Source organism: Pezoporus occidentalis, unplaced genomic scaffold, assembly GCF_034315485.1.
Source record: "Pezoporus occidentalis ecotype Australia unplaced genomic scaffold, CSIRO_AGI_Poc_V1 ctg16, whole genome shotgun sequence".
NCBI classification, from domain to species: domain Eukaryota; kingdom Metazoa; phylum Chordata; class Aves; order Psittaciformes; family Psittacidae; genus Pezoporus; species Pezoporus occidentalis.
Window position 1 is genome coordinate 4,607,671 of NW_026913425.1, and position 27,045 is coordinate 4,634,715.

The 27,045-nt window shown below is 38.4% G+C and overlaps 1 protein-coding gene and 1 long non-coding RNA gene across 2 annotated transcripts in view; one reads left to right on the forward strand and one right to left on the reverse strand.

Moving 5' to 3' along the window:
* The window catches only part of LOC134160439 (uncharacterized), a 456,110-nt gene that overhangs the window by 358,811 nt on the left and 70,254 nt on the right, over positions 1 to 27,045 (forward strand). The gene's annotated exons all lie outside the window — the stretch shown is intronic.
* SV2C (synaptic vesicle glycoprotein 2C) overlaps positions 1 to 27,045 on the reverse strand; it is a 108,253-nt gene that overhangs the window by 45,590 nt on the left and 35,618 nt on the right. The window contains exon 3 of the mRNA XM_062612372.1: positions 14,883 to 15,063. Within this exon, the coding sequence (XP_062468356.1) occupies positions 14,883 to 15,063 (181 nt within the window). The remainder of the gene's footprint in view (positions 1 to 14,882; positions 15,064 to 27,045) is intronic.

The following is a 27,045-nucleotide window of genomic DNA, read 5'->3' on the forward strand; positions in this document are numbered from 1 at the left end:
CTGGCTGGAAACCCCCAGTCACTGCTTGGGGACTGGCTGAACATCAGTCAGCAGCTGTGTATCATTTGCATTTATTGAGTTTTCTTGTTGTTAGTATTATTATATTATTATATTTTACTTCATTTCAATTATTAAGCTGTTCTTATCTCAGCCTATGGGTCTTACCTTTTTCTGATTCTCCTTCCCGTTCCATGGACGGGTAGGGAGTAAGCAAGCAGCTGTGTGGTATACAGTAACCAGCTGGGGTTAAACCGTGACAGATATACAGCTAACAAGGGCTGTATCTCATTCCTGTTCATAGGTGAAAACACTAAAAACCTTCACGAGTGAACTGACCCGTTACAAGTAATGGGAGAAGTTATACTCAGTGGTTTTCTTGGAAGTCCAGAGTAAGGAACAGTGGAAGTGGCATGACCAAGGGTGGAACTGCAACTTCTTTTGAAGTAATGGGGAAGCCATGCTGCCTCAGTGATGCTATGGATTTGGGGCTTTCCAGTTCCCAAAGTATAAGGAGATTACAAATATGATTTCTTACCCTCCAGGGCTCAGGCACAGATCTGAATTGCACAGTATTGCCCAAATACAGTACTCATGGATCTGATTAGAGTGGTTCTGGGGGGTTGTGGTTTGCGGGGTTGTTTGTTTTGTTTTTCCTGTTGAAAATTCACTATCAGAACCAGAAACAAAGTCTTCCAGCTGGAAAGTGCTGATGAGGAGTTATAGGAGCCCACTTTCAAGAAGACAGAAATTAATAGATTGCTCATGGCATGTAGGACAGTATCATTCATGTAATAACACCCTACCTAAAGAGAGTAATTTTTGGTAAATCAGTGCTTTTTTCTCTGATTGCTTCCACTTGTTAAGAAAAGTATAGAAAAGAGTAAGTAAATATATATTTGGTAATTCTTCTGTTCTTTTATACGATCTGTTCTTTAAAGTTACAATTTTCTTCATTTCATATGATTGTTCATGAAGAAAAGAATCTTCTCTTTATATTATAATGCAGTTACTATGGTAGTAAATATAGTCTGAAACCACCTGTGATATATAACACAATTAGCAGTAAATCACATTTAAAACTTTAGTAGTTTTCCTACTGCAAAGTGCTTGGAAACATTCTCTATAAAAGGTTTGCTTCAGGCAAATGCAGTTTTTATGCTTATGAAATTTCAGACTTTACGTACAATCCTCATGAAATCTCCCTTAAAATATCCTAGGCTGCAATTTTGAAGAAGTGAGACTGGAGAGTTTCCCATGGGTGGAGTATGTCTGTAGGATGTACAAATGTCTGTGGGATGATGGTTTAGGAAGTGGGTGGATGCTTCAAGTGAAAAGAACACACCCTATTTTAAGGGCATAACAAGTACAGAGATCCTGACCAAAGGCAGCAAAAAAAGGCACCTCCTACCTATCAGCATTAACCAGCTGTACCATGGGGGATGGGAAGTTGATGCTGCTTTAGCATACAAAATTGATCCAGGTGGGTTGACTCATACGCAATGTCCTAAATGTCCTCTAAGGCTACACAAGAAGCCTTGGCTATAGCGACTAATTTAATAGGGCAACTATTTTTACAAATAGACCTTTTAGACATGCAAGAGGAATTTTGGAGACAGCAAACTAAAACGTTTATTTAGGATATGCAAATAAACAGAAAACAATTAATCATCTTTGAAAAACAAAACAGTTTTTCTGTTTCATTGGATGTAAATGACATTTACAGCAAGCACCCCAACAGGCTAAGAGAAACTTAAAAATCTAGATATTACTTTCATCGTGGTTAAACAGTGAAAATAATGTCTAAAGGATAAATAGAGGATGTATTTTCATCATACAGACAACATCAGTGATTTAGAGTTGTAGGTCTCTGTTTCATAGCAACTGTGTAGTAAAGTGTGCTGTGCACTTCTTCACACCTTAAATGTGTGAATGGAAAACTTACTTCTCTGGTAAAAACTGGTAAATTCTTCCTTCTGTCCTTACATAAGTGCAGAGTTATATATACTGCCAGAAGCTTTTAGGATACTGGTACCTAAAAATCTCTTTCAATAAGACAAAGCTATTACAATGACTAAAAAACTATATGAGAACTTTAATCAACAGCTGAATTGGAGGAAAAAAGACGGAGATTGAGAGAAAGCACCTTGTTGTAGAAGACTGTTCTTTTGCTCTTCTGCTGGACAGTCTCAGGGTGGCAGTAGCCATTTCTCCACTTATTAAAACTTGCTCACAAGTGCAGGGCTAGTGGCAACAGAAAGTAAGAGCAGGAAGAGCTACAGCTGTTACCACACCAGCAACAGTGAGGAAGCTGCTTAAAACCTGTGTAGACCTAGAGAACATTTTTAAAGAGCAAAGTCATTCCTGTCTGACTCTTGTAGGAATTTTAATGTATGCTAGGTTCCATTTAGTATTACAGAACTAATGTGGTATGTGGTATACTGAACATTGCTAGCAGAAGCATAAACTACCTTGTGAAGACTTGGGCAAGAGAAGATCAAAGCAACTCTGAATTCTCTCCACTAAGGATCTTTCACATACTTCAGCAACTATTGCAAATTCTGAATTAATTCATAAAAAAAACCCAACCATTATATCACCCAGTAGCTGGAAGGAAGAATGCATTTTCTAGTAAAAAAAAATCTAGGCTAGATCCCACCTTCACTTACATTCATATAAGCCCTTAATAATTCAGTGGCTCCAGTTGAACTCTTACATATTTAAATGGAAGGAACAGAATTTGATCCTCAACATTTTTGTATTACAGCTTTGAAAATAGACTACCTCTGTGGTATCCCACCAACATTGTGTGAAATGGATGGTGACATGCACAGGAGGGAATTCCAAATAAAATCGAACGCAGAGTTGCCTCTGATTTTAAAGTAAAAAGACCTCACCTTTTGTTTTAAAGGAAATGCAAGCACTCTTTTCCCATAGGGTACAGTATTAAATTGGTTTCTGGCAATTAACTGGTTTGATACAGACAACTGTTTGCTCTTACAGTGTTTGAAAATCTATGAGATGTGAATATCCTGTGAATGTGCACATATTAACTATACAGGGTTTTTATACCTCCAATGAAGAACTGGGTAGAGTCGGAACATTTTTTTAAGAGATTAAAAATCCACTGTTCTAAACCTCTGGGTTGATGATCATAAGTGATAACTGTCTCCAGAATAACAGATTCTCTAATAAGGCACAGCCTAAACTGGCAGAAGGCAAAACTTTATTGAGTGGCTCTAGACCATAAAAGAAACTCTCTTACTCTATAAGGATCAGTCTCTGTGCTTAAAACAACAAAATGCATTCCTTCAGCCTTGCCTTTTTTTAATAAATACGTATGAATATATACAAGAAGGACACTTAATAAACAGCAGGACTCTTTTTCCACCGCACATATTTTTACATATGTGGAGAAAATGACACAAATGACAGCCATAATCTTTTTCAGCTTTTTTTAATCTTCTGCAATAAACCCCATCATAAGTAGGCAGAGCAAGACCAGAATGCATATATTTCTTTTTATTTTCTCAAAAAAAAAAAAAAAAATTAGAAGGAAATACGAATTAATCAGCATATTGTTACCCTTTTTCATGCAAAAGTTAAGTCAGTTTTGGAGCTTTCTAGATTTTTTCTTTTTTGGAGAAAAAATAATGACTTAAAATATTATTTGGCACCATCCTGGTTATAAAGAATATACACATTCTGCCCCAAAATTATTACTTTACTCTTACATCTTACTGTTATTTCTAGGATTATGTTCTTAGTGTCTTTCTAGCTACATTTTTAGGTTTTAGCTATCTCTTTCTGTCTGCTTTTGGTCATATACAGACACATGCATGCAGATTTCTCCACTATCTGGTACCTATGCCCTGCAGCTGCATTTAGTCTCTAGTGAAAGCCATTTTCTACATAGTCCAGCTTCCACTGAGTGTGCATATGACGTGTGTTTTGGGTGGTAGGTCACATCTTCTGAGTTCTTACTTCAAAAAAAAAAGAGTTGTACTCTTTCTTCTATTTATTCACAAAGAAGGGTGTCTCCCTATCCAACATTTTGATGCAGTTTCAGTTTGTTTGGTTTTTTTCTGTTTTTTTTGTTTGTGTTTGGTTTTTTTTTGTGAGGTCTGGTTTTTTTGTTTGTTGATTTGTTTTGGTTTGGGTTTGTTTTATTGGGTCTTTTTAGATTAAAAAAAAAAAAAGCAACAGCTATTCAGGGGGAAATGACAACACAGAAATAACCAACTGGTCTAATCCTACTTGTCAGCAAAAGAAGGTTCAGTTTCCGTCCCCAGAAAATGATGCAAATGAAAGCTGTTATTTTAGAATGTCATTTCTGTATACTCTCTGTTCATAATTGTTCTGTGAAATACGGGCAGATTTAAGCGATGCACCTTTGGAGAGAAGGAGACTGTGAAAGAAAACAGTAAGCTAAGATACATTTTTGCTTACTTTGTCACAAACAACGATAAATGTCTGCTAATCTACCTTCAGAGCTGTGATTTGTCACAAGATTTTGGCAACTGCACAGTGTGGCAGCTGGGATGAAAACATTTCTGTGAGCATTCAGGACCCTCTGGCTTCAGATAGAAGCCTTTGTATATTTGCAGATTCACTAGCCAAAGGGGCTTGAAATGCAAAAGCATATAAGGAATAGAGATGATTAGGAAAAAACCTTTACAGAATACTAATTGCACAGGCAGGATGGTGTTCTTCTAAAATACCTTGTCTTCTTCCCTTTCAAACTTGGACAGCATCCAGACTAAATATATAGTGTCTGTGTGAAATGGTATTTGCAAGTTGTCCCTTGTTACTTGCAATTTTTTTAAAAGTGATAGAGCTTAAAACACAGATTCAGTGTTACACTCCTGAGATTTGGAAACTGCCCACCACCCTTTGCCCTTCTGCCGAATTGCACTTACTCATTTCTATTCTGATTAATAGTTTCCTTACCCGCACTACCACAAGTCCCATTAAAAACATCTGTTGCTTTACTTTTCAGAACTGTCATTAGACTGGCGAAGTATCTGAGAGTAAGCAGCCAAATTGACCAGTTCTCCTTGAAAACTGCTGGATAAATCCCTTCAGAACTACAGCATGCTATAGACTAAGCTTTGTTATCATTCTACCCTTGTTTAAATACAAGTGCCTATTTTGACTGTGAATAGTATAGAAGCTGTCTTTCAGGTACACGTGTGGCTTGTCTGTTTAATAACAAGGAAGTCCTTGGGGTAAAGATTCACGTGATTGTTTCCTAAATTCTACCGTACTGTTTGTTCTGATGGAAGCTGGCCTGATGAGTAAATAATTCCCCAAATTTACTCAACACTACTTTGAAAAATCAAGTAAAATTTGATGTCAAGTTCAAGCATATAATTGCAAAGAATTTGCCTGCAGTATTTGCTCAGCTAGGTATGTCAGATATATTGCTTTCATGTTCGCCAGTATTAGTAATCATAATATTGCTGTTTATGAACATTCTCTTTTGCAGATTTTCATCTTCTTCATTGCTCTTTTCAAGTTTTCATTTGAAAGGCAGACAACATAGTGGGATATCTGTTAAAGATGACACAACCAATGAAGAGGCAGAAGGAATATTCTATAGGCAGCCAGCAGAAGTCTCACAATCACTAGACCTTGTTCTCATGGGGAACTTCAACTTACCAGATGTCTGCTCGAAATGCAATACGGTAAAAAGAAAACAGTTCAGGAGGTTGCTGGAATGCGTGGAAGATAAATTCCTGACACAGCTGGTGAGGAAACGTAGGGAAGGTCGCCCCTGGACTTGATGTTTGTGAACAGTGAAGGACTTGTGGATGATGCCATGGTTGGAGGCCATCTAGGCCAAAACAACCATTAAATTATAAGAAATTTTAATTCTCGGAGAAGTAAGGATGGGGACTCAATAGGACTGCTACCTTGGGCTTGTGGAGGGCAGACTTTGGCCTGTTCAGGAGCCTGGTTGACAGAGTCCCTTGGGAGGCAATCCTGAAGGGCAAAGGAGTCCAGGAAGGCTGAATATTTTTCAAGAAGAAAATTATAAAGGTGCAGGAGCAGGCTGTCCCCATCCATTGAAAGAAGAGCCATCAGAGAAGAAGACCAGCCTGGCTAAACAGAAATCTGAACTCGGGAAAAAAGGGAAAGTTCACAGCCTTTGGAAGAAGAGGCATGCTTCTCAGAAGGACTACAAATATGCCATATTGGATGCAGGGGGAAACAGTGACAATGGATGAAGAAAAGGCTGAGGTATTTAATGACTTCTTTGCCTCAGTCTTTTTAAGACCAATTGTCCTCTGGTTGACCAGCCCCCTGAATTTCTGGGAGGCAGGGATGGGGAGGAGAATGAAGCCACATAATCCAAAGAGAATTTGTTAGTCCTGCTACACCACTTAGACACATGCAAGTCTATGGGGCAAGAAGGGATCCCAAGGGTAATGGGGGAGCTGGCAGAAACACTCACCAGGTCACTTTGCATCATTTATTGGAAGTCCTGGCTAACTGGGGAGGTCCCAGTTGACTGGAGGTTGGCAAGTGTGACACTCATCCAGGGAGGGCCAGAAGGAGGATCTCGGGACTACAGATCTATCAGTCTGACCTTGGTGCAGGGAAAGAGTATAGAGTAGATCATCTTGAGTGCCATCATGTGGTATGTACGGGACAACTAGGTGATAGGGCCCTGTCAGCATGGTTTATGAAAGGCAGGTCCTGCTTAACTAACCTGATCTTCTACAGCAAGATGACCCACTTAGTGGATGAGGAAAGGCTGTGAATGTTGTCTATCTAGACTTCAGTAAAGCCTCTGACACTCCCACAGCATTCTTCTGGAGAAATTGAATGCTCATGGCTTGGACAGGCATACTATTCAGTGGGTAAAAAACTGGCTGTATGGCCAAGCCCAAAGACTGCTGGTGAATGGAATTGAGTCCAGTTGGCATCTGGTCACAGATGTTGTTCCACAGGGCTCAGTATTGGAACCAGTTCTGTTTAATATTGTTATCAGTGATCTGGATGAGAGGATCAAGTGCATCCTCAGTAAGTTTGCAAGAAACCACCAAGTTGGGAGGGAGTGTTGATCTGCTTGAGGATAGGAAGTCTCTGCAGAGGGATCTGGATAGGCTGAATCGATGGGCTGTGGTCAGTGGTATGAGGCTCAACAAGGGAAAGTGCCGGGTCCCACACTTGAGCCACAACAACCCCATGTAATGTTCCAGGCCTGGGGAAGAGTGGCTGGAAAGCTGCTCATGGAAAGGGACCTGTGGGTGCTGATTGAGAGAGCTGAACGTGACCCAGCTTGAGCCCAGGTAGCCAAGAAGGCCAATGGCACCCTGGCCTGCGTCAGCAATAGTGTGGCCAGCAGGGCCAGGGCAGTGATCATCCCCCTGCACTGGTGAGGCTGCACCTCAAATACTGTGTTCAGTTCTGGGCCCTTCACTACAAGAGAGACATTGAGGTAGTGAAGTGTGTCTGAAGAAGGGCAATGAGGTTGGTGAAGGGGCTGGAGAACAAGTCTGATGAGGAGTGGAGCAGCTGAGGGAACTGGGGTTGTTTGGATTGGATATTAGGGACCAGGGGAGGTTTGAATTGAATATTAGGAAAAATTTCTTCACCTAAAGGGTGAAGCATTGGAACAGGCTGCCCAGGGAAGTGGCTGAGTCCCTATCCCTGGAGATATTTAAAAGATGTGTAGATGCGGTACTTAGGGACATGGTTTTGTGGTGGACTTGGCAGTGTTAGACTAATGGTTGGCCTCAATCATATTAAAGCTCTTTTCCAACCTAAATGACCCTATGATTCTGTACTTTTTCTTTTGATTGTTTTCTGTCATGTAGGCTCTCTACCTTATTTATATGTTTCACTTGTCTAGTCTTTCTCTCCCTTTTGTATAATCTTTGCTCCTCATAAGGCTACTGTCCTCTTCTAACACCCTAATCAAAGACCACTTCTTTCACAGCTACCCCAATTTTACATTAGTCAACATTTCCCCACAGCTGAAGCTGTTACAGATGGATCAAAACTGTTTGGAAAGCTCACACCTTTCCAACTGCTTCCTTGGCTTGATCGAAAAGTGTATCTACCCTTTTGGAATACACTTTCAGCTTTGAAGCCAGTCACCTGTAGAGCTATTCATTAGCTCACAGCATAAAAACACTGATAGACATGGGTTGGAGATAGCTTAGAGCTGGAGAGGAATTAGAGACAGCAGTATTACAGCCTTGTGAGGGTGAGAGGACATAAGGTATTTCATGAGAAAGAAATGAAGAAAGTGGGCATGAAGAGGTAAAAGATAAATACAACATGATAGTAAATACTGATGACACACAGTTACAAAAGCAGCCTGTTGGTCTAGGTCAGAAGTTCTTGAAGGCAACTGCTTGTTCCAGGTCAACCATCTTGTGCTGTGTCCACATGGTCCATACCCCTGCTGGAACATTTTACAGTTATGCATTTGGGCTGCTTGTATGTCCTTCCTGTCTTGGCCATTAAAAGAAGGGGATATACAATAGGAAGAGTTTCTTGACACTACACATGATATATGAAAATAGTATTAAAAGTCAGCATGGGTGGATTTACACAAATAATCACCACAAAACTGCTAGTTACAAAAAACTACAACCATGGTTTTGGATTTTTGCTAACTATTGATTCACATAAGAATGTGAAGAATTCAATGAAAGATCTAAATGATGAGTTTAGTGTTACTACATTGACACCAGCAATCTTTAGCAGATCCTAGTAACGTAGAAGGAGTACTGCAAGCAGCTTTAGAGGTATTTCTGAAGGCGGGTTAGGAAAGCTGTCTGAAGGTGAATCTCCAATTCAGTGAAGTATATTCTAGAAAAGAAACATTGTGTGATAGTACATCTCAAGAGAGACAGTTATTCACAAAGGGCAGTGGGCAGGAAAAAGGCTTCTTTATAGCTTTTAGTTACATAAGTTAACTGCATCTGTGAGTAATACCTCACAGCAGCAATGTAAAATAGGCAACAACTCCAGTTCCATTCAAGTTAACAGTGATGTTATGAATCATGTTCTCCTATTAGAGAAACCTTTGACAATTTCGAAGACAGATGTAACAATGTGCTTTTTGATGATAAATCTTTGCACATTTCCCACATGGGTGCTGATAAATACAGCTCACAGTTTATTGTCTAGGTCTTTTTCCTTTGTAGGTGTCCTGGGTTCAGCAGTAGCAGTTATTTTTTCTCTTTCTTAGTAGCTGGTGCAGTGCTGTGTTTCTGACTTTCAGCCTGGGAACAGCGTTGATAACCGCAATGTTTTAGTTGCTGCTCAGTAATGTTTACTCTGACCAAGGACTTTCTGAATCTTATGCTCTGCCAGGGAGGAGGGGAAGCCAGGAGGAAGCAGAGACAGGACACCTGACCCAAACTGACCAAAGAGGTATTCCATACCACAGCACGTCATGCCCAGTATATAAACTGGGGGCAGTTACCTGGAAAGGTCAGATCACTGCTTGGGTCGGGCTGAGTATTGGTCAGCTGGTGGTGAGCGGTTGTATTCTCTCCCCTTGTCATTTCCCTTATCATTATTATTATTGATGGCAGCAGTAGTGATTTGTGTTATACCTTAGTTACTGGACTGTTCTTATCTCAACCCGTGGGAGTTACATTCTTTGGATTCTCCTCCCCATCCCCCTGGGGCGGGGCGGGGCGGGGGGAGGCGGGGGGGGGGGGGGGGGGAGAGTGAATGAGCAAGCCGCTGCTTGGCTTAGCTGCCGATTGGGCTTAAACCATGACAGTTCTTTTTGGCACCCAACGTGGGGCACGAAGTGTTGAGATAACGACAGATCTGACTAATCAGAGTGTCTAATCGTATTTGTGATAAGCATTCATAGGTTTGGATTAATAGTCACTTGTCACAATGCTGATTTATTGGCTCTCAAAGCTGTCGCTCTTGATCTCAGAGTTTCAGCATGTCGTACCTTACTTACAGCCGGTATTTGCTGTGTTAGTGTTTATTGGCTGGGGGCCTTGGGCTAAGGTTCTTGTTTCATTGTACTGTATGGCATTGACTTGTAATACAATAGAATCATTGATCATGAAACTGATCTGGCTTGCGTCCCCAGTGGGTTCACCACCTCTATACTTTGGGAGGTATAAAATAGAAGCATTTAGCAATTACGCATCTTTTTTCCCCTCCTCGGGTGGTCAGCCCATGAAGGAGACATTCCCTTACGTTCCCTGCCCCCCCCACCAGACCGTTTACAGCATCATTTGAGAGTTCTGAAGGTTTTAAATGGCTTTTAGGTACCCTTGAGAGCTGCCTGCTGATTGTGATGGGGATCACAATGTTGGCACGTATACAAAGTGTTTTACCCACGACCATTTTGTCTGGTCTCAAGAGTTAAGCAGAGTTGGGTTTAGGCCTTGTCCAGGGTTTGATGATGATATAGGAGGATGAAGAGGTTTTCCCTGAGGCTGCATAGTCACGAATGGCAGTGTGTGTGGGATAGGATGGGCAAGCATCTAGGCCAGTGGGCCCCCTCCAGTGCTTTGGAACTTCACCACTGAACAAGTGCAAAATAAAGAAGAATTAATAAAACATTTAAATGAGGTGTGTTGTCATCCTGGTCATGCCAGAGAGGGACAAATCATGGCAACATGCTGGGGCTTGGCCTATGCCTACAGAACCCTGTTCAACACCATCCAGCACCTTCAGAAAGGAAAAAAATATCCCTGGATCTGATGGCAAAGCAACAGACAGCACAGCTACTCCAGTGACAAGTACAGCAGCTACCCAAACCCCAACTGTGTTTAAACCATGACAGTAGGAAACCATGTCTAAAGCCCTCTTAGACCTTTTCCAGCCTTTTGGGTTCAAGTTCCTTTTGAATTTTGATTAATCAATCGAAGAATCACAGCTATGATATTATTTTCTGTAAAAGGAAATGATTTTGCTTATTGTTCAACATTCCTTTATTCTTTTCACTAGCTTAAGTTTACCTTTCTTATCCCTCAATATCCTTTATCCAGCAGTATCTTAGTGTTATTGAGACTGTTTTGAATTCTAAACAATTTTTTGCATGCAAAATTTTTACTAGCCATAGGTTTTTGAGATGCAACATAAGTATTTGAAGGGAGTTTTTTCTCTGAGCAGTTTACTTGTACAAACACATTTTGACTGCAAATAAAACCTGAGAAGAACCTGTTTCATAGTATTTTTTATAAATAAAAACTTCTATCAGATAATGTTTTTATTTTTTATGCTTCTTAGTCTATTTTTATATTATCTGGCAGATAACAGACCAGTTTAAACTCTATTTTTATATTATCTGGCAGATAACAGACCAGTTTAAACTCTATACATCTAAATGATATTATATCTTCTGAACACTTCTTAATATTTTACTGACTTTGAATTATATGAAATTATCCAGATAATTCTTTGGCTCTTCAAAAAGCTCCTCTTCAATGTGAGTAACAATACTATTCTGCATTTAAAACACATAATTAAATTCTTTACTTACAATTATTCCTATTTCACATTTGGGCTCCCTGATTCAACAAAATTACTGGAATAAAGCCACCTCTCTTGCTAAGAGAGGTATAGAGGTATGTCAGTAAAAAAAGAGAAGACTGTGGGCCCTCTCCAGGAGGTAACAGGAAAGTGGTCACTCAGGATATGGGGAAGGCTAAGCTACTCAAAGATGACTTTTTCTTCGATCTCCACCAGTGAGTGTTTCAGACAAAGCACTCAGAAGGCAAAGGCAGGGACTGGAAGAATGAAGAATTGTCCTCTGTTGGAGAAGATCAGACTGAAGACCATATAAGGAACCTGAAGGTGTATGAGTCCATGGGACATGATGAGTTGCATCCGTGTGTCCTGAAGAAACTGCTGGATAAAGTGGCTAAGCTGCTATCCATCATATTTGAGAAGTCATGGCAGTCCAATGAAGTTCCCACTGGGAAAAGAGGAAACATAGCCTCCATTTTTAAAAAGGGAAAAAAGGAAGACCCAGGGAACTACAGGCCAGTCAGTCTCACTCCAGTGAGCTATGGGATGTAGTAAAGAATGCAATAAATGCTCAGGATCCCTTTAAGCAAATTTCCTGTCATGCTGCAAGAATATAGGGCTTCAAAGCTGGCACAAACTTCTGAGAGTTTCTAAGTGAGTGACATGGGCTTCTTTCATAGCAGCTGATGCAAAGCATCTGGAAACAGATAAGTGTTAGATGCATGCTCTAACAGTAGCATATATGTGTTTAAAAGTGAAAAGATTTGCTTTACTGCCTCTGTAGCTGGAACATTCTAGCCTCTCCTTTCTTGGTGCTTGGCATATGATGTGTCTGTTTGCTGTTACAGCTGCTCTCAACACAAGATCATACCCAAGGCAGGGTTGAAAACCAGAGGAAAGGCAGATATGACACAAATACCATCTTGAATACCGCTGTTAAGTGAAAAGTAAGCCTCCTCTGAGGTCCAGTGAGCAGATGAAAAAGAAGAGCACCAAACATGCAAAGTCTGGTGGTAAACTACGTCATCACAGCAAACATTGAGAGCAGAAAAAGAAAGAGTTTTCCCTCATAGAATCATAGAATAATTAGGGTTGGAAAGGACCTTAAGATCACCAAGTTCCAACCCCCCTGCCATAGGCAGGGACACCTTACGCTAAATCATATCACCCAAGGCCTCGTCCAACCTGGCCTTGAACACTGCCAGGGATGGAGCATTCACAACCTCCCTGGGCAGCCTATTCCACCTAACACCTCACCACCCTAACAGGAAAGAATTTCCTTCTTATATCCAACCTAAACTTCCCCTGTTTAAGTTTGAACCCATTACCCCTTGTATGAAGCACAGATCCAGTTCTAGAAACCTCATGGTTTTTATAATGCTACACTGATAACCAACTGAAAGGGATTATTCTGAGCAGAAGTCTGGTCTTTGAAAAAAATAGCAAATGTGAGCCAGCCAAGCATCTTTCTCTGCAGCAATTGCTATGACCACTGCTGTGGTTTAACACCAGCCAGCAACTAAGCACTAAGAAAGAATTAACTCTATACCAGCTGAAACCAGGACAAGGAATGACTTTGTAGCTCATTGTGTCTTGGGTTCTTGTTGTCATTGTCTGGTTGTTCTGTTTTATGTTTGGTTGGGGTTTTGTTGATTTTTTTTGGGGGGGGGGGCATTTAAAATGTAGTTGCCAAATTATCTATTACCAATTGATGCAGTTCTCAAAGATGAGGTAGGAGAGTTTCAGACAAGTGGAGACCAAAACAAGTGGAAGATAAAGATCTGAAGGGCCTGTTCTTTCAAATCATACACTGGGTACACAATAGAACATGCTTCCTAATCCAGGACGTACATTTATCACAAGTAAAGCTATAGGAACTGCATGTTACTGGAAAAGCAACAGGTATAGGTGATGAGGAGACCCCGCAGGCAAGTTTAGCATGAGGCATGACAAATACATATTTTGTCATATGTCCCAAGGGGGAAAATCCCGGAAACTGACAGTGTCACAAACCTGCCTCACAATAGACAAACCTTTGTGGCACAAGGGTCCAGTACTGCCCTCATGAATTGGTCAGTATACAAACCCAATAAGCAGATACACAAGCAGCTTCTGGTCTTTGAGAGGGTCATGGAACATTGAAAATGTCATGCAAAGTGAGCAAGATTTGTCTATGGAGAGAGAAAACTAATACATGAAATTGAGAGTGACCTATAATATGGAAAAAAAGTAAAGAAGCTGGATGGGATTTTTTTTGTTTGTCTTTCTAAGTTTTTTAAGACTTGGAAGAGTTGCCATTTCCTCTTGATCTTTCTTAAAGTCACATTTGACAATTTGGTGACAAAGGGGATTCTTCTAGAAAGAAGACTCCTCACATCTCCTTCTTCTCTCCCTTTGCCCTTCTACCCTCATTCCTAAAACAGTTTAATAATACTTAGTGCTGTAGTAACTTCTTTTTGGTATTTTGAGTGGCTAGTCCAACCCTACTTCAGACCAGCTCAAGGGGTTTCTAAAACTGCAGACATCACACAACAGTGTCAGTACACTGTGGTCACATAAACTATAGCCAACAAACCATAGAAGTGGACTTCATGTGCATATCTTTACAATCAGCATACTGTGCTCTCACCAGATCCTGTCTGTTCAGCATCCTAAAAATTGGTAGTAGCGTGAAATGAAATTGTAACTGGGAGTTTTGATCTGAGCCAAGGAATTACCAGAAGTAAACGAACTGCTCTGAAAAACAGTACTCTTGATTATCCAATGGTGCAGTAAAGGTAGAAGCTTTCTCATAGTAATTTACTTCTGTATCTCAATCTCTGCTCATGTAAGTTTAAAATTATAAACTTAATTGACCATTACCAATATCCTAAACATTTCCAACAACTGAGAAGTTATTTAAATGAAAAGTAAAGCAAAACCAGAGTCAAAAAACCCATTCTTATGGAGAGAACAATAATATCTGCCACACTCCAGGGCCCTGTTTTAAATTTTATAGTCTTGAATTCAGTGGTATTATAAACAATAGTATGTGTGCAAAGACATAAGAAACATTACAAATATTGCTGAAATCTTACAGTACACATGTGAGGAGGGTATTATTTTGCTGACTGAACAAACAGTACATAGAGAAGCTGAGGCGTAGGAGAGTTAAGCAAATAAATCAAGTTCACAAAGCAAGTCTGTTGAAAACTCAATTTCACAATTTGCAGTCTGTGTCTTTCCCCTAAAATTATTATTCTTCTCCTTCAGGTTATTATTGTTATTATGTTGCTTAGGGGTACAGGAGCTACCTTGTTTAATTCTCTCACTCCTGACACAGACTATATTTCTACATTAAATAATATGCTTTTACAAACAGTAAAGTTTTATTAACATAAAAAATTGTGGAAAGGAACAAAACCAGAGAAGCTTACCCAAATCCAGAAAACAAGCGACAGAAGAGGAAGAAGCCATAGCCCTGGACAAATGATGAAAGGAAGGCAAAGAATCCATTGACAGACATGCATATCAGGAGTGACTGTCTCCTTCCCACCTTGTCTGCCAAGCCTCCCCAGAAGAATGCCCCCACCATCATCCCCAGGTACACTATGCTACCTGCAATACACAAAAAGAAAGATGTTTCGTGAGCTACATAACTGACCATAATTGATGAGACCAAAAATAATTGACCTTCTATATTGACAAAACAAATGGTATACAGATTGATTTCTCCTTTCTCAAGGATTATAAATTATATGCACATTTTTGAAAATATATCTAGTGAGAACAGATTTCCTACTGTGTCTTGTCATCTGTTACCAGACACACTGAAGCTTACTATAATTATTAAACAAGGTACCTCTAGCTAAAACAATTAAAATAGAGGCAAATAAGACTGAAGGGGAGAAAGAATGCCACTGCCTCCTCAGTAATAAACTACGTTCATGTTAAGCACTGCAAAAGTTATAACTTCCCCTACAGAAATGAATTGTCGGAACATTTCTAGTATATAAGCAGTTCTGTAGTGGTTTAGGCACTGGGAGTAAGATGTGCTGAGTCTGGAAATAATGAAAAAAGCACTTTCTAGTTAAGATCTATAGAATCAAAGATGTCCAGCTTGATTAGTTTTTTCTCTCTACTTTTCTTCTCTCTACTACCGTAGTATACTGCTTTATTTAAAAAACATTAATGATGTTTTCAACATGAAGTATTTTCCCACAGAAAGGTAAGTTGAAATATTTAACATTTTAACCATTCACGCGTAGCATATTGTGCATCACTTCCTTTCCAGGGAAAAATCTTCTGTGAGACATTCGCGAAGATGCACAACGCAATGAGCACACTGTCAGAAGAAAAAGTATATACCAAGCTTTGGACAGAACCAACCAGATTTCTATTTTATTTGATACATGTCATTCTTTTTCCACCTACTTTCTCACTGAACTTCCCAGTTTGCTTTTTATCTACCTAGGAGTTGCTGTCATCTTCTATGTCTACTACAGAGCAGGAATTAAACATCAAGTATCTGGAAGCAGCTAAAATACTAGCAATCCAAACTGTGTCACTTTTCAAACAGCCACAAGAGCAGACAAATTCCTCAGCAGCTCTGCTGGGCTCAAATAGCTGTTTTGTAAAATTCTGGTCTCCAAAAGAAAGACCTCTGCCTTGCAGCAGGTAGTTGGAATAGAAAGAAAGCTGGAAAAAAAAAACAACGAAACACTTAAATACCTGGACTTTTGTTAACTGCATATTAATATAGAGGTCACTCATCAGCATTTCCATGCTTGGAATTCTAGATGTTAACATTTGAAGTCCTGACATCTGCAGGGTCTCATGCACCCCAAAATATCCCTGCTCCCTCTCATGTGTTGTACAAGCAGTTCCCGCTGCTGCTTCCTTGTGAAACATCATTTTAAACATTCAACAGAAGACACATTGTGTGAAATTAATATTAGCAAGATAGAGAATTTTACTTTGTCTATGTGAATATGCTGTTTGCATCCATGTCCTTTGCCTTTGACTGTTACCAACACCAGCAAATCAGGTTTTTTCTGCAGCTGCCTTTTCAGCCAACTTAAAATAAGAACAGGATATTTCTAGACTGACCATTTTCTCCAAGAGTCCCTCAGGACAGTCTGACAAATACACTGTTGCTCATCACAGGAACATTAACTATCCCTTTACATAAGCAAGAGCAACAAGCTCATTAAGAACAACAGTTAAACGTCCCCTCAGAACAACTTTTATCAATGAACATTTTCTAGCTGTTACTGGGATCTTTGCCTTTCATCAAAGGATATTAATAAGAATGTAGGTCAATCCAGAATTTGCAGAATTACTGATATTTTTGTTCTTGTTTTTAGCCTAGGAAGGACATGGAGACTACAGTATTCTTTCTGGTTTAGAGATGTTTAGCAACAGACATTTATCAGATAGCTCCTTCATTCTGATCAGAATTTTTTTTCCAATAGTTGAAATTTTCGTGTGAATGCATACATTGCTCATACACTTTCTATTCCTAAAGAGATGAAGTTTGGCAAGTGGCTTAGCATATTTGCTCAACTGCTTTATCTCTTTTGTGGGCAAGGATACCGTACCACGCTCCAGGTAGACCAGTACTCAAAAGCAGTTTGGAAACTCCATCCAGCAGACCTGATGCTTGCTTGTCAATGTTAGTTGAAAGAACTCAGCAAAATTCAGTAGCTGCATTGACAGCAGACTGATATTAAAGGGAAAATAAAATGGTTAATTTTTACTTTTAAAGTGAAATTCCGCATAATCTTTCATATATAAATCTTGTTAGGCTTTCCCAGTAAACACTCTAACACTAGAAATACTCAGAGGAGGCCAACCAAATAGTAGTGTATTTCTTTATGTAGATAACTTGGAAATATTTTATGCAAATAGTAATCATTTTACCAGCTACTTCCTTATGATGCACAGAAATACCAAAACCCTACGAACAACGGAATAATAAAGTTTTCAAGTCTTGACAATTAAAAACATTAACCTTTCTTTTTAATGACAAGTCACTGTACTGCACTTTGGTCTCTCTTATACCCATGTAATTCTTCTGAAGAGCATTCAAAAGCCACTGCTTAAAATAATATTCTCCTTCTATCAATAAACTGCTATAATAAGCTGATCTCTGAATTGCAACATTAGCTTATTCTTTCCCATTATAATAACCTTGAATTTTGTCCTGTTTGCCTCGCAGACTCTTCACAATCCCTCTCCTCCCCCCCCAAGGAGGTCCATTCCATGCTGAACTTATTGCAGCTGCCAATGATACCTGTTTCCGTGTATTTTCCTGTCTATCTTCTTTTTCATATTTCTTGTCTCTCTTTGTACAGTAGGTAATAGAAACATAAAATCATAGGATGGTATGTGTTGGAAGGCACTTTTAAAGGTCACCTAGTTCCAACCCTCCTGCCATGGTTAGGGACACCTTCCACTGAACAACCAGGTTGCTCAAAGTCCTGTCCAACCTGACCTTGAACAATTCCTGTGATCAGACGTCCACAGCTTCTCTGAGCAAACTGTTCCAGTGGTGAACAGTCTCTTAGCCACCTAATCTGCCAGTTCCCCTACAACCTGTGATGCATGTCACAAGGTCCCACGGACTTATGCATCTTCAGGTTCCTTAGACCTTTCCTACAGCAGGTGGGTTTTCACTCTCCCAGTCCCTACCTTTGTCTTCTGTGGCTTGGGTGGTGTGGCTAGAGCTCTTGCTGGTGAAAGACTAAGGCAAAATGTCATTGTTGAGTACCTCAGCTTTCTCCATATTCCAGGTAACCAGATCTGTTACCTTCTGGAGAGGACTCACATTTTCCTAGCCTTTTTTTTTATTGCCAACATACTTACAGATGTTTTTCTTGTTGCCTTTAATGCCGCGGTCAGATTTAATTCTATCAGGGCTTTCACCTAATCCATGGCTGCTCAGACAATTTCTCTGTATTTTTTCCAGGCTACGCGTCCTTGCTTCCTCTAACTGTAGGTTTTCTTGTGTGTCTGAGTTTGTTCAGAAGATCCTTGTTCATCCACACAGGCTTCCTGGCATTTTTGCCTGCCTTCCTCTTTGTCGGGATGCATTGCTACTGAGCTCTGAGGTGGTGATCCTTGAATATTAACCAGTTCGCTTGGGCTTTAAATGAAATTAAAACAGCTTTAAACTGAAAGAGGGTTGATTTAGGTTAGATATTAAGAAGTTCTTTACTGTGAGGGTGGTGATACACTGGAACAGGTTGTCCAGAGAAGCTGTGGATACTCCATTCCTGGAAGTGTTCAACGCCAGGCTTGGTGAGGCTTTGAGCATCCTGGTCTAGGGGAAGATGTCCCTGCCCATGGCAGGGGGATTGGAACTAGATGACCTTTAAAAGCCCCTTCCAACACAGACCACCCCGATTTTATGATTCAATGATCCTTACATAAAGAACTACCACAAAATAATATTCCTCTGTAACAAATATTTCTTCTTTTCTCTAAACAGTGCTTGAAGTGGTGGAACAATATGCCCAGCATTTATGGAGTAGGAAATTTTTAAGGTGTAGATCTTAGTGGTTAAAGGAGTAAAACTGTCAATTGTTCAGACATCTGAAAAAGTCAGTGGGTACTGTTTTCCAGCAAACATGTAAGACAGCCTCCATGTTAACTAAAATAAAAATTTTGCACAACTCTTTGGAAGTTCAAGACTTCTCAAGCCATGGATTTCCTTTATCTAAGTGCTAGTGATTCCAACAGCAATCATTTTGTGTCTTAATTTCAGATGTTAAATGATTGCTCTTACTTAACTATATGCAATATATGCAAATCCCTTAATGCCACAGCATATCATGTTCTTTTTCTATTACGACTCTTCAGACTAATCCACTCTCTCTGCATTCCCTTTCAGGACAGCTGCAGACAGGCTTCAATCTGCTATTTCATACTCTCTAATGCAGATGCTTAATTACATATTTGGTTTGAAGCTTTTCACTCTTCTGCTTAATATATATTTACAAACTGTTAAATTCTACTTACTATTAGATTATTAGAATTATTTTTAGCAATCCTGGTAATAGGGCTTATCTGTTTCAATAGGTTAGAAGTATAAAGCTATTTCAAAATGTTAAAGCTCTTCAGTCTCAATATAAAATTTTGTAGTGTATCTCTCACACTAGAGTGACTCTTGTACCTTAGAACGTGACTTGAAACTGAGTAACCTGTGTGTTTATTTCTCTAATAGTAATAATTCTGAAGTGACAAGTCTTCACATAACAGACCATTTAGCTTTTGCATACTTTTTTAGAAAGCACCTGCTTATACCACTTCTAAACATACCTACAAAACATCTATTTGATGACATCCAACCTGATACAAATCCAGAAACTTCACATAAATAGAAATTAAATTAACTCTATCTGGTTTTCTTACAATACTGATGAATTGCAATAGAGAAACTTAACCATAAAAGTCAGCAAAATGGAACTTAAAGTAAAGCTGAGCAAATGTAAGATCATACTCTGTTGACCAGTGTAGATAGGAAAATGAAATTACAAGTAACTCAAGTAATCCAACAATTCTATGTGCAAACCTATTTATGATCTTCAAGGTAATAGAGGGGAAAAAATAAGCAGCAACACAAGTAAGTAACTCAAACTATACAGGTTTGTAATAGTATGAGGGGAATATTTTGATGATTGTATAATCAAAGGAAAATTGCCATGAGGTAAACAAGCACTCTACTTTTAAAGAGTAGCATCACAAATACAAAACAAAGATAGAGCCTAGAAAAAGTACAAACTATTAAATGGAAATAAAATTAGGTAGGGGGGGAACCTACACATTTCAAAAGGATCAAGTCCAAATTTCCCTAGAACTTAATTCAGAAAGGGTAGTAGATACAGAAGCCCGCTATGGATCCTCAAGATAGTTGTAATACAACTGAATCTAAGTGAATGGGACTTCAGGCATATACAGAAACCAGAAAGCACCTAATGCAATAAAAAATTTGACAGTACAAAATTTTAGGTCAAAAAACTTCAGACCAACAAATACCTACAATATATTTGTTTTGACTTAACACTGAGACTAAAATGAAAACAGTCTCATGGCATGGCTACCCAAATTCATCAACCAGTTACGTTTTTGTAAAGGTCAAATATAAGCCAGGAAGACTCTTTTTTTTTCCTTGGGAGGAAAGGAAAAGTGAGAACAGTTCTGTCCTTCCCATGAAATCAAACAAAACAATAAACCAACCACATTCCTTCCCCCCCCCCCAGCCCCCTCCCCCCTTTTTTTTTTTGTTTTTTTTTTTCGCAGTAAAACAACTTGCATATATTTTCAAATCTTGAAGCAACTCCAGTGGAAATTTCAGAGATAAAAACTCATAGCTGGAAAGGATTGACCAAAAGTTTTCCAGAGTTATAATGGAAATATCACCCACATTAAAGTCAAAAGATCCCACAAAAATCATTCACACAAATTTCATTTATATATTAGCTGAATTTTTTTCTTCTGGCATCTTTTGTTAAATTTATGTGTTTAATATTTCTATTTTTTATTAGCTTCCTGTATCTCAGGGGTGAAATTTATAACCTAAAGTGGTTTAAGGCTTAATTTAATTCCAACAGTAAAAAAGTTGACATTTTGCCTTCATGTTTCCTCTCATTTGGCTAATGAGACCAATTCAGAACAAGGTGATTTAGCTCTGCACCTTTAAATTATCTGTTAATTTTGAAAAATATAGTATTACCTTGCTTTGAGAGTCTATGCTATTAATTCTTGTTACAGTTCTAAAGAAATTCACCTTATAATACATCTGAACTTACACAAGCAGGTGTACTGATACATATTTTTTTATTAATGAAATAATACTCTGTCTTAACAGATGAGTTTCCTGTGTACTTAGATAGTATTTTAATTGAAACACTGTAATAACAAAAGGAATAACTGCTCCTGCTTATCCTCAGATCAAAATTGGATAAATTAATAAATGCATAGAAGAAGCTCAGCAACTGCAGAGATTGTGACAGGTAATAGATTACTAGCTAGGATGGGAAATTTTCTTCACAGCTGTATTTTCTGATAAGGCAGCAAAAATGAAGAATATGGTAAACCAGAGCCTTTGCAGTGTATTGTCATCATCACTTCTGCTTTAAGAATGTTTTCATGTCAATAACCAGATTTCTCAGAATAAAAAAAATTGATCAGAGCTTTTCCATTTTCTTCATTAGAATTATTTACAAACTGAATACTGGTAGCAACTATTGCACAAGCAGCAGCACACCATTTCATACTGCTGTTTCTTGACTAGCAATATCAACCATGCATTACAGAAAAAAAGACCAAAGCACTACTTCCTTGACACAACAGAAATAACCAATCAATCAGCATTCAAATTTAGTAACACAGGGCTGTAAGAACCAGCCAATCTGTGGTATCGTTCTTCCTACATAAACAATATTTTACAAGATGGAATATATAGAGCACAGACTTTATCAAAAACCAGTGTAATCCCAGGTGATGATGAGAAGCTGTTGACAGATTCCTTATGTGCTATCACTGAACATACTATTTTCACATTATCTTCTCGTTTGATCCAATAGTTCCCTCTGACATTAGTGAGAAAATCCTAACAGACAAGCTTCAGATAAAACACACCTAGTTAAGCTGTCCTAATACCACTAATTCCAGTTTTCTTTCACTGCAACTGTGGAGGTCCCTCTGGATTTTTCTACTCTCAGATTTAGATGCTAAATTCATTCTTTGCCCACCTCTGAATTGACCCTGTCATGCTAGAAATTGCTGTGACTTTGCAATTTGAAATGCACTTCCATGGCAATCCTGAGAATTAGAATGATTATAAAGGTTGCATATGATTGAATAGTGCATAGCATGGTGCAATGTGCTAGGATTAATTAAATTTCAAAGTAAAAAAATATACTTCACTAAAGGTTTAAATTGTCCACACAATAATATACATTAATCCTCTTATTTCCTATCAAAACTGTTCATTTTGGCTACACGTTTTACTGCCTGAATGTTAATCTCTTATTTGCCTAGTCCTTCTTCTGACTCAAAACAGGTAAATGCATGAATATAGCTAACTTTTTATTAATGCTGAATTAAAACAAAAAACCCAAAGTAGATACGCCTACATTAATAATAGGTGCATCCAACTCAGGAAATCAAAGCACATGCTGCTAAGAATTAATTAATAAAACTAGGCTTCTAGTAAAGGTATGTGTATAGTATTAAAGCTAACAGTTATTATTTCTCCTGGGTTTAACAAACCATTAACTCTCCTTATCATAACTGTATTCCAGCACTGTGTAAACTTCTTTCCTTGTAAATGGGAGGAAATATTTTTTATTTTGCTTCATCAATACACTGGCTGTTGTCATTTTCATTCCAATGAAATGAAAGGGTGGGAAAAGAGAAATTATACAAAAAAAAACAAAACCAAAAGCCAGAAACTAAACCAAAACAAAAAACAAACCAACCTTCCACTGGTTTCAATAAAAGATGCTGAATTACACTTAAGCTCATCAGGAACAGGTTACCAAAATTAATAAGGGCCTGAAACATCTTCTGAAGTGCTGAGTAGAGACCTGGTCAACCTCACCTAGCACACAACAGCGTAAAGGAAACTTCTGTTGCTAATGGTCCCACATCTTTTTTCTGTTTTCCCATTTAGAGTCAAAGAAATAGATTAACTAATCCAATGTGGAAAGAAGAGTAACAGATCAGAATAATCCTCTATATGGTGCCAATACACCTGCAGGTGGTGGTGATGATAAACAAGCTTTGTAGTTATGTATTTACAGTAGTGCCAGAGGCACTATTATAATGACTAATTGGAAAATTGTTTAGATGACTGTATCTATCAGCTCATGATCTCTGTTTAACAAGACTTGCTCCTGGCAACTTCAGAACCAGCCTTGAAAATTGCCCTGAATTCTAGTGAATTTGGGAAATACGTGTGCTCTGTGAAAAAGAGCAGGTCTGACAAATGCCAGAAAAAAGCAATATAGAGGACAATAGACAGTCAGGGATCACATGGGGTATGTTCATCCATATTCCCTCAACTTCATATGAAGCTCTCGAATGCTAACCAGTATACAACAAATAAATTCAGTCTAGCTAACATGACATGAAGAAATTTGCAAATGGGCCACCTTTGCCTATCCTTGAGAACACAGACCTTTTCTTTTAATACTATGGATGCAAAGCCAGTGTCACTTTACACCATTTTCTTAATTTCCCTACTTTAGATTACTCTCCCAACTTTCTACAATCCCCCCAAAGTCATATAAAAACATCTGCCTGACTGATATATGGGTTTATGTGAGTCTTTGAAGACACTTTGTCCATCACCTGTTTATCATGAGAAAGCACACTTATTAAGAAAAACTAGAATAACTTGACGTATGTTATGTATCATTAAAAACTCTTAGGTTTGTTCTCACTAGCTGGAACAAAGACTGATAGATGTTGGGCAAAAACGTCATTAGTTTAAGAGAGCCCGGGAGCAACATTTACACTAGTGGTAGCTAAGTGCCCATCTAGAGTACTGATGAAATCCGCAGAAAAAAGACATAAGAAGAAATTTACTTAGCTGTAACAAAGTGCCATTAAATTATGTTCGTTTCATGTCATGTCTTAATGAAGTTTATTAACACTTTACTGTGAAAATATTTACTTTTCTTGCTGAGGAGGTGATATGCCCTCTCTTTCTATTCATAGCTCAACATTAGAAGCAAAACGCAAAAAAACAAAGCTAAAAATACAAAAATAGGGAAGATAACATTTCTATAAATGAACGCTTGAAGATCATAACTTAATTCCATTGCAGAATTAACCAAACAGGGCTTTGGATGAGAGTCCACCATCATGTATAAAATGTTTGAACAACTTCATTTGACACATTGATTTAAAAAATGATGTATCAACAGTCAGAGATCCCATGGCATTTGAGAGGGGGAAGAAAAAGTGGTGGCAGAAGCCGAATTAAAGGTGTGAAATTACCATGGCCCTCAGGATTTTCCTTTGGGAGGAATTTCCTTCTTTTGGCCACTTCTGTAAAATTATAGATTTGTGTGACGTAAGCAGTACATCAGCACCACTGATCTGTGGTGGGATAGGTACAGCCAGAAAATAACCTGCAGTACATAAAAAAACAGCCCAGTGATTTTCAATTATTTTAGACATAATCAGTCTCTGAGACAGATGTTTGAAGATAACAACATGTACATAATTACTTAGTTTTAATACTGTGTGCAAATAAAAGGTATATGCATACTTTGACATGGTGGTAATGCATGTCCGTAAGCAGTCAAATGTACAAGTATCTACTGGCTACTCACACGATCTTCCCAAGTACATACATTATCCCAATTCCAGGCTGTATTTTTATCATTTAAATAAAAGCAAGTTTCCCAATATCCACTGAACTCACTTAATTCAGCTAAAGAAATTATAGCTTAAACCTTGAAGGAGTGCTATATTCTGGTGATAAATATGAGGCACTAGAACAGGCTGCCCAATGAAATGGTGAATGCTCCATCCCTGGCAGTGTTCAAGGCCATGCTGGACAGAGCCTTGGGTGACATGGTCTACTGTGAGGCATCCCTGCACATGGCAGGGGGCTTGGAACTAGACGATCTTAAGGTCCTTTCAAACCATAATTATTCTATGATTCTATGTTCCTATGATTCTATGACTATATGATTCTACAACTATATGATTCTATGATTTTATGTCTTGCTCAAAAAGTTGCCTACTACTTTATTAGTTATATATGCACTGATTGATCTCTGATGTGTTCCAAGGTACACAGGTATAGTTAGGTCCATTTAACTAAAAAAAAGAAAAAAGTGAGAAGCACTTACTGAGTTATTTACAGAGCTTTCAAAACGTGAATTGGTTAAAACAGTGTTTGTGCTAAACATGAATGCAAACAGCAAGACTCTCAGCTATGGACTGCATTGCAATCATTTCATGTTGTCTTACATTGTGTTCCTCAGGTTAAAGCTGAATGACTGAAACTGGGTATTGAGCTAGGGAAATATTATGTTTAGCCCAAGTTGCTAAATGGTGCACCTCTTAAAAACTAAAGTGAACATGTAAGTTAATGGTGTCTGGCACCTTGTTTTCCTCAGTAAAGCTGCATGCAGGAACACCACAAAAGAGTAAAGACATTTGACATGGTGGTACTGTTTTCCCTGTTGGCAAAGCTTCAGTAAGATGGTTTGGGAGCAACACCTCAGAAAAAGAAGGCAGCTATGACCACCTTACTGGCTTATAGTGGGAGCTTGCGACAGTGCAGAGGACTGAATACACAATATTTCATTAATGGTTCAAATCTGTGCTCCTAGTTACTTCTGACAAGCCCATGACATTTCACGTGATACAGGTTTACTTCAGTTCATAGTAGACAAAGATTACACTGCATATTCTCTCAACCATCCTTGTTTTCCCCTCAGAAAAGAGAAACAAACATAACCAACATATCCACTGGTCTACATAATGTAGCTTCTTATAACAGAAAAGGATATTTCTTTTAATTTTTCTCACTCAAACTATTGGTTTTGGAAGGCAAGCAGAAAAAGCACTGCAGTAGGAGCACTTTAATAATGTCATTGCAAGGGAACGGAACTATACCAGAGGTGAGCAGCGTGCATGATGTCATTTGTATTTCTGGCATTTCCTTCTGAAGAAAGAAGACATTAATCCTACAGACTAGTTTTCACCTTGCTCTGAAATATTTAGCACACATTTCAATGACTGTGGCTCTATTTCTAAATTTTTCTATCATTGCTAAAGATTTATTACTACTATTAACTGCAAGTGCAATGGAGTTTCACTGCTATTTCAGGGAGACTCCTCACACTCAAAGGTCTGATATGGTTTCAGTAAGTATTCTTAACCTAGATACATTTCTTGTGAATGTAGTAATTCTCAAAGCCATATGCAAGTGCCTTACATTGTGAAATCTGTGCTCTCTTCAATAAAATTTATACCACTGCCAAGAGCCCACATTAAAAAATTAGTTCTGAATCTCTTCCTCTAATCCTGAAGTCTAAAATCATTTTAAGAAAAGAACTTCCACATGCTTTTCACAATAAATATATGAATCTTGCCACAGAAGTTTTAACTTTTTAGAAGCTCATCTACCAGCTGCACACAACAGTAAAATGTAAGAGTGGCAGAGGCTGGTTTTCCTTTATTTTACATCACCTGTGGTCTATTATGACATTACAAATCCGGTAACTTGCTAATAACTGGAATATAACAATATCTCACCTGAGATAAATGTCTGAATTTTAAGAAGAAATGCAAAACAGAAAGTCTGCTGCACAGCATTATACTTCCTGAGTTTTCAGTCTTTGAATTCTGGACTTGGTCCTGAAGTTAGAATTTCAGTTAAGCCACAGGTGTAACATAACGTAGAATAAACAAGGCTGATTAAAAATGGTTTAATGAATTCACAAAAAGGAATAATCATAATTGATAAGTAAGATAAAGACATTTAGTTTTCATGGCCTTTTTTCAAGCTTTAAAAATACGTTTATTTACAATTCGTAAAAAGGTTATTTATTTTTTTTAATAAAATGT